This window comes from Haemaphysalis longicornis, unplaced genomic scaffold (genome assembly GCF_048455015.1).
Source record: "Haemaphysalis longicornis isolate Haplotype H1 unplaced genomic scaffold, Haemaphysalis longicornis Haplotype H1 scaffold_17, whole genome shotgun sequence".
In the NCBI taxonomy this organism is placed as follows: Eukaryota; Metazoa; Arthropoda; class Arachnida; order Ixodida; family Ixodidae; genus Haemaphysalis; species Haemaphysalis longicornis.
In genome coordinates this window covers 9,897,310-9,909,614 of record NW_027526276.1, presented here as the reverse complement: position 1 = coordinate 9,909,614, position 12,305 = coordinate 9,897,310, and the positions used below count along the sequence as shown (strand labels likewise).

The 12,305-nt window shown below is 48.0% G+C and overlaps 2 protein-coding genes across 2 annotated transcripts in view; one reads left to right on the top strand and one right to left on the bottom strand.

Moving 5' to 3' along the window:
- Nucleotides 1-2,549, top strand: part of LOC144166420 (signal recognition particle subunit SRP54) — a 58,658-nt gene extending 56,109 nt beyond the window's left edge. The window contains exon 14 of the mRNA XM_077695946.1: nucleotides 1,614-2,549. Within this exon, the coding sequence (XP_077552072.1) occupies nucleotides 1,614-1,702 (89 nt within the window). The 3' untranslated portion in view covers nucleotides 1,703-2,549. The remainder of the gene's footprint in view (nucleotides 1-1,613) is intronic.
- A 4,915-nt stretch (nucleotides 2,550-7,464) lies between these two features.
- Nucleotides 7,465-9,372, bottom strand: LOC144166364 (homocysteine S-methyltransferase YbgG-like). Its single transcript, XM_077695881.1, has one exon. The coding sequence runs from the start codon at nucleotides 8,985-8,987 to the stop codon at nucleotides 8,037-8,039; it is 951 nt and encodes a 316-aa protein (XP_077552007.1). The 5' UTR covers nucleotides 8,988-9,372; the 3' UTR covers nucleotides 7,465-8,036.
- Nucleotides 9,373-12,305: the final 2,933 nt, after the last annotated feature.

Here is a 12,305-nt window from a genome sequence, read left to right as displayed (position 1 = left end):
GACGAATGCAGCAGTGTCAAGGCTGTTTTTAAGGGCGTGCACGTTTTTGACTGCATTCGTCATTCTCTAGTGCGAGTGGTTTCAATCAGCTTGATGATACTGTCCCGTTGTACTGATTACAGGGGTGAGACTGCTGCACATAATGCGCAGATTTGATACAAATTTGTTTTCCTGCGTCAAGCTGCTCCTAAAGCTTGAAAATTGCAAAAATTGCACCAAACTGCTCCGAAACAGTTTGAGAGCCTAGGGTTTTAACACTCCCGTCAGTTTCAGTGGGGAAAATGCTTACTGATGGCATTATTTTCCAGCACTTCCAAGGTGATGCTGTTTGGAAAGGTTCAATTGATTGATCATTCAATAGAAAACCTGCACAAAATTGTACCCGAGATAGTTTTTTCGAAAGTCACGCTGTCGGGTTACACATGTTGCATTCTGTGCGTTTTTACAGTTTTTCCTTCAAAAACAATTGCAAAGTCCTTTAGAAAAAATATTTATGTGTACTGAGGCGTCAAACTACTTGTGCAAGTTGATGACAAAAGATATGGCCGCCGGGCAAAGCATTTGCTCGTGGTTCAGGCAGAGTGCTCTTCGCCGATTTCTACCTTGGTCTTAGTTATGGGGGTAGCTGAGTTTACATTTAGTCGTTTGATCTGTTGCGGAAAGCTGCGCTCCTCGACAGACGGGGGTTCACCAAAATCGACGCGGTGCCCGCGAATTCACCGTGTTTTGGCCTTGCGTGGGAGGCCCATGGTGAGGCCAGTGCATGTTTGAAGTAAAATTTCGGACTCATTGCGGTGTTATAAAACGCTGAGTTATTGCTGCCTTTCACAGCGAGGTTGCGAGAGGCAGGAATGGGATGATCGACGCTGCAGAAGCAGCGGCGCAGGCTACATCGCCGCAAAATGTTCAAGCAGTGTCCGATAGTGGGACGGACTATTATTCCACGCTAGTAATAATGGTTCATTTATCTGAAGCGAATTTTAATGCCATGAGGGAGGCAGCTAAGCATACCAACGTTACTGAAATTACGATAGTATGAATGTGCACGTTGGGGATTGAAATGGGAGGGCTGGTGGGGTGCGACGACTGTCACCTCGCTTTGTGCAACTTTTCCCGTGGCTCTACACTTGTGCATAAAACCCAGTCTGGATTACAAAAAAAAAAAAAACAATTTCGGCATTCACATAATAAAAATGCCTTACGATTTCTTAGTTTTCGATTAGGTATTTTCAGTGGCACTCCACTATCTACGTATAGAGACTAAGAATTTAAAAATGGTTTGTAAAAAAGTAGTGTAGTTTGTACCTTGTGATACTCTGGTAGAAAAAACTTTAATGGAGGGCTGTTTTAGTGTTGTGTATGTTCGACACCGATTAGAAGTGCTGTTTTCCCCCGTGAGTTGCGAAAAATGTGATTTTTTTAGGCTCCTAAGATGACATAATAAATGCCGTTCTAATGCTCCAAATCAAGGTTCTTCTGCTCCAAAATCGAGATTTCGCTGCTCCAAAAACTGCTCCCAAAATGTGATTCAGCTGTCCCACCCCTGTGATTAAAGTCACACCTTGGGGTGCACTTTTTTAACGACTGCGATGACGTTATCTTCCCCGGTGCAGGTGGGTTCTCCGGCCTGCAGAACATGATGCGACAGCTTCAGGGCGCGGCCAGCGGGAACGTCAACAACCTGATGAACATGGGCAAATGAAGTCGCGCGACCCCGCAACTGGAACTCCTTTTTGTAACGACACGCGTCCAAAAGCCACGGAAGAGCAGCACGCCACCTCTGCGCAAAGGACTGTACAGCCCGTTCTCGCGCCCTGCTTTTTTCCCTTCTGGGCTGCCTTTCATTCTTTTTGATTTCTTCGAATTGTTGATGTCCGGACCACTTTGTAGGAGCGGCTTACGGACGACAAAAAAGAAAATGCAAGCCGACCTTTTACTTTCTTTCTATGTGCTCGAGTGCGTGAAAGAGGGCTTGAGCCCCATTTATATATCTGGTTAATAAGGTTCGTCTTACCGTTGCATTTTTAATACCATTCTATGGTCGGAAGTGCGAGAGGAAATGGAGGATTCTGCCAATGAATTCAAAGGCCTGTCACTTTTGAGTACTCTTAACTCTGGTATGTTTATGAGAAAAGGGAGTCAAGCAATGTGTACGGGTTTGTGCAACGAATGAATTGCTGGGTTTGTTGGCACCCTGTCAGAGGTCCAACTCCACTGCCCGAAATTGGGTTTGAAGGGTCAGAGTGTTTGTGAGAGAGCTCTAGTTCTGCCGAGTGTCTTTTTGGTCGGCTCGCACCGTTTCTGCGGCATCGATTCTCGTAGCGTTTATGTTGCCTCGTGTTTTGCGTTACTGTCGGCGGCGAGAGGGGTGGAAGGACCTTTTTGTACAGGAACGTGATTCTATCTCTCGTCAGTGGAAAGCTCAGTGCTGATTTCTTTTCTTTTTTTTTTTTGCATTCGACATGTACAAAACACATTCGAATTTTGCTCTGACGTGAACATTTTTTTTTATTAAGAAAAGTGAAATAAAGGTTACTGGTTGAAACCTGCGCATTTCGTTTGATGCGTCCTCAAGGTTGAGAGAAAGAAGGTCACAATAAGTAAAACAGAAATGTCAGAATTTCCGCATCGTTTGCACATTATTAAGTACGTGAAGCAATTTGTATACAGTAGGCTTCTGTAAGAACGAACTCGACCGGACTGGGAAAGTGTGTTTTGGTTATCACAGTTGCCCTCTAGAAGAGAATTGGCAACATCGGCATCGAAAGATTTTACTTTTAAACGACAATACATTAGGAAAAGGTGACTTGTTTGGGTTACTAAGTAATCCCGTTTCAGTTTGACCAGTTCAATACAAAGGTTCGTTTCTGCTGTGCCAGTTGACATGCACTGATGAATGATTATTAAGACCAGGGACTGACTATCATGAGAGGTCAGTTCTCGGCCAATGTGTAAGTGAACGTCATTATGTGTTCAAGTGTTTATGTATAGTGTGATACACATGCACTCATACACATTGATCTACCAGGAAAGCTTAGCTTTGACAAAGATCCATCTAAGCAAATGTTAGCTAGGTGTACTCATAGTGTCACCTTGGGCCTGGGCTGTGGTGAAATAGTCAAGAGCTCGATGAATTTAACAGCCTTGGACAAGTTGTTTGCGCCAATCTAAACATGAGAAGGAAATGAAGCGTAGGAGACTATGGAGGTGCATTCGGCAAGGACATTGAAGTAGAGAACAGTAGGTTACCTTCGTCAGTAAAAAGAGAAGGTACAGAACTCGTGCGTAATATCAGTGATCCTTGAGGTGGCCATGCAGACAAAACATAAGTTTGGTTCATTCGAAAGATTGCCTCGTTAGAATCGTACTGACACCACTTTTAACGCACATTTCGCTCAAATAAGCTGCATAATTAGGAAACAAGGGAATGGCCATGCGACCCACTAGCTCATTTCCTGCAACAGAACCTATGATGTCGTACCAGCCAGCTGTGCGATTGGCTGTGGCTGGCAAAACGCAAATTAGGCAGGGCTTGTAAGCGTGCCCGACGAGGTATTTGCACTTAACTGTAAGGCATATTCATTTTACAGCAGTAAGAATGGTGCCACCATGGTGCCACCAGTAAGAATGGTGCCAATGGTGCCACCAGGTGGGGTAAGCAGTGAAATTCACGAAAATACACCGAGACATAGAAGTACCGATGTGCACTGCTGTTGGTACTGGGCGCAGTATGCTTTTTTTAGCTGCACAGCAGCCCGCCACTTTGGAGTTGTCTTACACGACACTGGCCGACTGACTTCAGTGATGTCTTACGTAACCCAGTTCGTCGAGCATACCCAATGTTTCATGAAGCGATTACCTTTTATTGTAACAAAAGCAAGCCAGGTGCAAATATGGTCAACAACAAAGCAACGGACCGATCACGATGATGATTGCTATTGTTTCCTCTTTGTAGCGGGGTGATGACGCGTCATCTTACCAAAAAAGGACTAATATACCTATGTTTTATGCTCTTGGTTTAATACCAGCGGCTGACTATGGTAGCGCCGTCTGGGAGGTTTGACGGTAAGCAAAGCGGCAGAGCCTAATGATACACTGGAGTTTGTTTAAATGCCTGCCTTCATGACTTCATGGCAGACGTCCGGAAAGCACACAATTTGGCAGGAGAATGAAAATTTAACCTAAATTGATTAATATCTCAGAGAGTACGGCATCGTTTGCTGCCGCACAAGTGCTGGGGACACTATAAAACACGAAACCTTTTGAATAAAACGAACTTTTATTTTGTCTGCACGGCCCCTTTGGGTGGCAGAAACTTGGGGACCTAGTAAACGCCTTCAAATGAAAACTGAGGCCAGCCTAGTGAGCCATTCAAAAAAGAAAAAACTCCCAGGGGTACCTATCTATCACCTAACAGATGTGAAGGCGAAAGCCTTGACGTGCATGCACTGCCAGGTTTCTGGGACGGCCAAGGTATGTCTGCACGGCCCAACAAGAGGACACTGGCAAGACTCATCCCAGCAGTCCTTCAAAAGGAATGATAACTGCAGGCATTCCCAGCAACAACTTCTTCCTTGAAAAGTGAAAAGCTGCCTTAATGAAACCCACATGAACCCTTTCGTTTTTCAGCGTTCTTTGTGCCTTCCGACCGTCTGTGATGGACGTGTAGGGGTAACATTACCAAGTGTTGAGACGTTACTTTCACGGATGTTTGTTCTTGCATTTTTACCAGGTGTTGAAGTGTGGGAGAGGGAAAATTGCAAATTAAGAGATTTCCCAACTTTATTTCTAATTTTTAGTGAGAACTAGTATCGGTCGCATTAGGCGTGTTTTTAGTTCAATTATTTACCCGCCGTGGTGGCTCAGCGGATAAGGCACTGTGCTGCTGAGCACGAGGTTGCAGGTTCGATTCCCGGCCACGGTGGTCGCTTTTCGGATGGAGGTGAAAAGCAAAAACGCTTGAATACAACAGTAAAATATGCCGTTGGGCTAGTTGGTTCATTGCTTAAGGAAAATTGAGCGCTGCAAACGAGGACAGAAAAAACGAAGAACGACGAGACAGATGCACTGTCTTCGTTCTTCGTTTTTTTTTTCCTCGTTTGTAGCGCTCAATTTTCCTTAAGCTTGAATACAAGATTTCGGTGCACGTTGAAGATCCCCAGGTGGTCAAAATTAATCCCGAGCCCTCCACTCAGGCGTGCCTCATCGCCTGCGTTGCGTTGGCACGTTAAACCCTACAATCAATCAATCAATCAATCAAACTTCAATTATTTGGTCAGGAAGAAATCTTCTGTCAGTAAACAAAATTACCGCTGCAACATATCAGAACAGGGAGTGCTGGGCAACGCTGAGACAACACCATCACTTATGCGGGCTCCCCAACACGCACCAATCACAATCAGGAACACTAACTTCCGGTCACAAGCGCCGTATGCGATGGCACTGGCATGTTATTAATCAATGACAAGCAAAGAATCAACTTGTCAAATGTGACAGACTCAAATTTCAGATGCTTTTTGGGCTGAACCTATACTTTGACTGTAATGCACGGCATGTTGGACAGCTGCAGATGTAGACATTTAGGAATCTTTAACATGCATCGAAATCTCAACACACGAGCGTTTACGCAATTTGCTTCCATCAGAAAACGGCTGCCGCGGCTGGGATCGAACCTGTCGCCTTAAGCTCCTTGACCACTGGGCATCCGCGGCTGGTTTTGTTGCGAAAGCAGCAAGTTTTGCCGTGCGTGAGAGTTTTGGCCTTGAAGTGATACCACGTGACTTGCCGCCCCTCCTGGCAGGAGGAGGGCGTAATGGAAGAGGGCCAGTACAGCCATGGCGTGAAGAAGGGAGCGAGGATGCTGGTCCATCAGTGCCGAACTTGTGTTGTCTACGTGGCCGCAGAGGTGAAAACGGCAATCTGCGTCAGACCTAAAGAGGGTGCCTTAGTTGGGCCATCCTGCAGACGTCACTTGTCTTGCTAACGAGTTAAAATGGAAGCATAAGTACGAGCGTGCAAAGCGGCAGGCTGAAACGAGTGGAGAACGGGAACTGCAGCGATCTAAGCGTCGGAAGAAGGATGCAGAAAGACGGCAGCGATGAGCTTTAGAGGCGGCAATCGACACTTCGCCTTCGACATTCATGAAGGCTTTTCAAAGTTATATTCTCTCTGAATTGACTTTTTTCAGCATCTGTGTGGTCACAAATGATAGCAACAATGTACATTTTTTTTACTTTAAGTTTGTGGTTCGTTTATGTAGCAGTTGACATTAAGAAAACTACCGAACCAGTCGATCATGCTTATCGATGAAGGACATGCAATATTTTGGAATTCCAGCTTTAAAAATTGTTTGAAATGTTTTAGATGCAACGCATCTCTTTCACCCGCCTCGTCCCTTCGGCGTAGTCCGGCGGCGTCCGCATCCCTCCCCCATTCTCCTCGCCGCGCCATCTGCGTGTTAGCGCTCGGCTGCGCTCGCTCCGTCGCCGTGCCAGCTGTGCTTGGGTGCGGGTTAACACATGCGCATGCGCTGCTCTGCGCTGCTCTCTCTTATTCCCCTCACCGTACATATAAACGCGGTAACTGCGCCGCTCCGCTCAGTCGTTCCGCCGGCGCTCCTCCGATGACATCCTCCGGTGACCGCCGATGATTTGAAATGGAGACTAACAGGCCTGATATCGCGATGGTCGGCGCAACCGTAAAATTTACACCATCTTCCCGCGAGAGGAACCATGCGGTAGATGCGACGCATCGGGGGTTAACATGCTGCGTAAATAGGACACACAACAACAGCAATCCACACGCTAACATAACGGAAACGCAACGGCAACCCCCGATGCGTCGCATCACGTACCCCATGGTTCCCCTCGCGGGAAGATGGTGTATATTTTGAAATTTTCCCGCCGCCGCCCCGTAACAGGCCATCGGGAGGCGACGACGACCCTGCCGCCGTGGGGTAGCTCTCCTGCCCTTGCTCCGAAACAAGAACGCGCGCGAGAAAAGAGGTCCGCATTTTCAGCGCGGTGCGTCCGCGCCGGGGGGCGTGGCTTAGAACCAGTCACGTGGTCGGGCTCCGCCGGCCATAAAGACGGGTGTTCTCCTCCGTCTCTTTTCGATGTTATTCCTGCACTCCCCGTCCCCCCGAGTATGCTTGAGCCCTGTTTTGATGTTGACCTTGAAGCTGGCGCCCGTGCACTATTGCCTCATGGTTGCAGCGCAACATATGTGACGTCTTTTGAACATCAGCTTTCCGTACTGCGCCCGTCAACGCCCTCAGCTGTCTTGCATCACATTTCCCTCTGCCACGATTGTCCCATGCATAGCTGTATAGTCTCCACTCAGGGCCGGAGGCAGAATTTTTTTTTTCTTTTTGGGCGGGGGGGGGGGGGGGGGGGGGCGGCGGGGGGGTTATGGATTTTCTGAAGGGGGTAGTTTTGTTGAAAGCAACAGTAAGTATTGCTTACGTGCTGCCTGGAAAAGATTTCGGGAGGAGTTCGAACCCCCAAACCCCCCTCTGGGTACGGCCCTGTCTCCACTATACTAACACCGGCGCTCTGCCTCGTGCCAGATAGGCTTATGGTCGAGGGAAGAGGCGAATCAAAGTTCTGCCTCACTTACATCACTCCAATAAATTACAGCAAACGACCCGCTCTAACTGAATCCTGAAGTACTTAAGATTTTCGTACCATGGCACCTCTGTCTTGTATAATCACGTTACTGTATTGTACTCCTGATATATTTCTATACGATTTCAACGAAATACTTTTATTGAGCCATGAACGTACAAGAACTGCACACGGCGGCAAACTTGGTAATATAACAGCAATGCGCAAAGCACAAATAAGAATTCTGCGAAACCGGCAAACTAAACTCCTTCGTAAAGACAACGTCGGACGTCACTGTCCTGCTGCGCTAGGACAGGCGATTCCAACAGCAGCGAACTCTCGGTAACGGCGGTTACCACCTCAGGGTTTATAAAGCAGACTATTGCAACGGCACAACGCTCAAGAGCAGTCTCCTTAAAGAGAACCTTATCTTCAGGGCTCCACGTCACTACGCTTCATAACCCCAGCGATGCCCCTTATGTCGTCAGGTCCGGTCCTGCAGCAGCCCCCAATGAGTCCGACGTTCAGCTTCATCCAGTCGGAGACGTACGCAGCAAGTGGCTTCCGGGACTGCAGGCCGGGCATCCAGCCGGAGACGGTGCTGTACACTTCGCCGCTGTTCGGATAGGCGACGAAGGGAATGGGCAGCGGCCCGGTCTTCTCGAATATCGCCTCTAGCGATTCGGGAGGGCAGCAGTTGGCGCCGACAGCGCAGATCTGTCCAGACGAGTCAGCAGCGTGGCAGGCGCTCATGACCGTGGCGAGGCATTCTCCCTTGGCCGTGCAGTCGGGTGCGTCTCTCGAAGTGGTAAAACTCAACCACGCACTGGTGCCGGGGAACTCGCGCATGAGACGGACCAGCGCCATACCTTCTCGGGCCGCCGGTATGGTCTCGAAGGCGAGCAGGTCGACGCCGGCGTCGACGAGACAGCGGACGCGGGGTCGGTGCCAGTCCACGAACTCCTCGACGCTCATTTCGTCGGCGTACGCACCGGTGTACTCGGAGAAGTCCGACAGTGCCGCGCCGTAGGATCCAACGGAGCCAGCCACAAGCACGCTGGGTCTACGGCTCTCTTCGCGGGCTCTCATGGCGGCTTCGCAGCTGCGCGCGATCAGGCTCTCTGCATCGCTAGCACTGATACCCATGCTCCTCTGAAGGTTGTCGACGTTCGCCTGATAACTGCAGGTGATGATGACGTCCGCGCCGCTGGTTATGTACTCCCTGTGGACATCCACCAGCGCCGCAAAGCCGGTGCGCAGTACACGAGCACTCCAGAGGGAATCGCCTGACGAAATCAAACCTTTCTTCTCGAGCTCGGAACCGACGCCACCATCGAGCACAAGTCCGTGAACAGGAAGTTTGCTGAATGCCGTCGCCACCATTTCGTCAAGACTAGCTGAACCGTATTTCTCACGTTTGCAAGGGAATATATCCGCACGAATGCCTACCTGGCGGTCGTGCAGTTGGTCAAGTCAGAGGCGCACCGGGATAGTGCGCGGCCGAAATCGTCTGCGATGGGTTTCAGTTCGAGCGATTTATCTCGATTCTTTCAATTATTTAACGCACACACAAGAATATACAAACAAAAAAGCGAAATGAAACAAAAATGGATCTCTAATTCTGCCGAAGTTCAAGTACAAAACTTAGGTGCCTGCAGCCTGGATATTCCTCCTCGCCCGCCCCCGAATCTTCTGCGACCGTGATCCCTATTGATCGGCTTAAGTATACGTGAGTATCGTTCGGTTCCTTCAATTAATTATTTAACATACACGCAAACAACAACAACAAAAAAAAAAAAAAAAAAAACTAAACGAAGCCCGGACGAAATCGTCAATCGGGCGAAGTTCGAACAGAAAAACTGAAATACGCGCGGGGATCTCTGAAACCATGATCGTCTGCGAACGGTTCAAGTTGAAGTAATTATCGCTCGCTTCTTTCAATCTACAATTTAACAAGCACACGAATGAAAAACAAAGAAAAAGGCCAAATGAAACCCGAATGGATTCGTATAACTCAGCCGAAGTTCATATGGAAAACTAACATACCGTACGCACACGCGTGATCGTCTGCAATGGGTTGCAGACGATCACGATTGCGGAAGATACGGCCTTAAAAGTCATTATCGTTCGTATCTTTCAATTACCATTTTAACGCACACGGGAACGAAAAGCAACAACAGCAACAACAAATAATAGCACAGTTTAATGATCAATTCTTCCGATGTTCAAGTGAAAATCGAAGTAAAAGCCGCGTTGTGACAGGCTTGAAAGTGTCAAGAGGGTGTCAGGCGACTCTTGCCTGCCTAAGGCGGGGGAAATAAGCGCCTGCTGACAGAGAAAGCTTGCAGAAATTCACTCGTGCGGTGTTTTGAAGAAATTATTCGCGTTTATTTAACTTCCCGGTCGAACAGACAGATAACACAAAAGGCCCAATATGTATTTTTTCTTGCAACAAAATTTTCCAGTGATAACGGATCAAAAGCTTAAACGGAACAAACCGCATTCGGTTCCCCAATTTCGTTTTAAGGTAATGTAAAAAAATGATCAAGGATGAGCAGTGAAGCTCGAGCAGGATATGCGTTGGAATTCATTTCCGAAACTGGACTCTATATATAGTTTTCTGTATTGTGCCCGCCACACATTGTGTGTCTTTCTTTTTTTTTTTTGCTTTCGTTCTGTGTCGCACCCCTGTCCTGTTTTGTCCATCGTTTTCCTGTTACCTATGCCCGGTGGCAAAATGCCGCATATAAAAAAATATGCGTTAACGGGGCGCAGTCCACCGAGTGCACAAAACAAAACATGTTTCTTGGTAATCGCAATCAAGCATATTTCCTAATTTGCTTAACGAAACTTGGAAGGACTGAAGTTTTTCCCTAGGGGACAAGAACACCCAGGTTCCTCTAAAACAAGGACAGTTTCATGTATTGACAGCTCAGACAGCTCAGAACACGGATATATCGAACACGGGTATATGGAATTATTGTCTATATCGAACTCATATATATATAGGAATTCGTACGTTTATATCGAACCGTATTTTTCCCGACATCGGGTATATCGAACGCCGCGGGAGCTGGTAGGTGCTCTTCGGCGGTCGCTGCACCCCCGATTGAGGTTGAGGAGGATGTGGAGGAATGCGCGGGCATGGCGAAGGTCGGGTACAGGAGGCGACTCCTCGATAGGCTTTTGATGAACCTCCGCGTGGGCACCGAGCTTAAGGTTGACCTGCTGGGAGCCATACATATGATGACAAGCGCTTGGAACGGCGTGAAGAAGGAGACCGTGGCCAACTGCTTCCGGAAGGCAGGCTTTGTGACAGCCGAACTTTCCGAAGTTTGCGAAGACGGCGACGACGACGACGAGTGCATGGGCGACACGTTTCGTGAGTTGTTGTCCCTTTTCCCGGCTGCTGTTCCAGCCGGAGTGTCTCCCGACGACTTCGTGAACGCTGACACCAATGTTCAGGCTGTTTCGAGCCTCGGTGACGAGGATATTGTATCTGCGGTCGCAGGAACCCAGGCCGATAGCTCGAGTGGTGAAGATCGTTTGGACGAGGAGGCGGCTACACGATCGTACTCTGCGGGTGAAGTGGCCGCTGCGTTCAGCTTGATTCACCGTTGTTGCGGCGACATGGAAGGAACTGGGCTGTCGCACCTGGACGGCCTCGAGAAGATTGAGACCAGCGTCTTTAATTTCATTTCCAGGACGAAAAAGCAGGCAAAGATCAGCGATTTTTTTTTTCACGGAAATAAAGCATCCTGTTGCGTCGTGAGTGCGGAATTAGTTGGCATTCTTGAATGCGCCCATCGGTAAGTGATCGTTCGCCATAGGTGAGGTCTCAGAGCCTATATTTTTTATATCGAATTTTTCATATATCGAACTATTTCGCGATCCCCTTGGAGTTCGATATATCCGTGTTTGACTGTAGATGAAACTCGGCCGCTTAATGTTACTCGTCTTTACGCGAATTCTCTTACATAGTTTGGATAAAGCAATAGTTATGCCCAGGGCTCGCTTCGAAGGGTGGAGGTCAATGGTGAGGCCTTCGTCCTGCAGTGGTCCTAAATAGGCTGTCGTTGATGATGATGATGAAATAAAACTCGGCTTCATTGGACAGCTATCAGAGCGGCCAATTTCAGTGGAATTTTTTTCGACATCATCATCGTCATCATCAGCCTATCTACGCCCACTGCAGGGCAAAAGACTCTCCCATGGATCTCTAATTATCCCGGTCCTGTGCTAACTGCGACCAGTTTATCCCCGCAAACTTCTTGATCTCATCTGCCCATCTAACTATATGCAGCCCTCTACCACGCTTGCCTAAATTACCACGCTAAATTATGTGTTCATGTAGAAACTCTTTTTTTAATTGTGCTTCATGCGAGGCTGACTATTGAATCCACATCTCCAGCGCGAGCGTACTTCCAAAGTGCCGATTGTGAGTCTCGGCATTGCGATGTTACTTCCATTAGCCTCCATTCTCAATTTACCTGTGATAAGTTTTAGATAATGGCGAAGTGGTCGCAATGCTGACCACTTCGGCAAAGCTAAAGCGGGAAAGCTAAAAGTGCGTCATAATCGGGCAGTCTGTTTTCATCTCATTCCCCCAAGCTGTAAAATTACCATCCCTTCCCCCCAAAAAAGTTAAAACAAGCGCTAAAGTAAAAGTGCATCCCTATTGGAAGAGTCATATTTGAGGCC

Excerpts from the sequence above, each read along its gene's own strand:
- LOC144166364 (XM_077695881.1), bottom strand. The coding sequence starts at position 8,987 with ATGGTGGCGACGGCATTCAGCAAACTTCCTGTTCACGGACTTGTGCTC.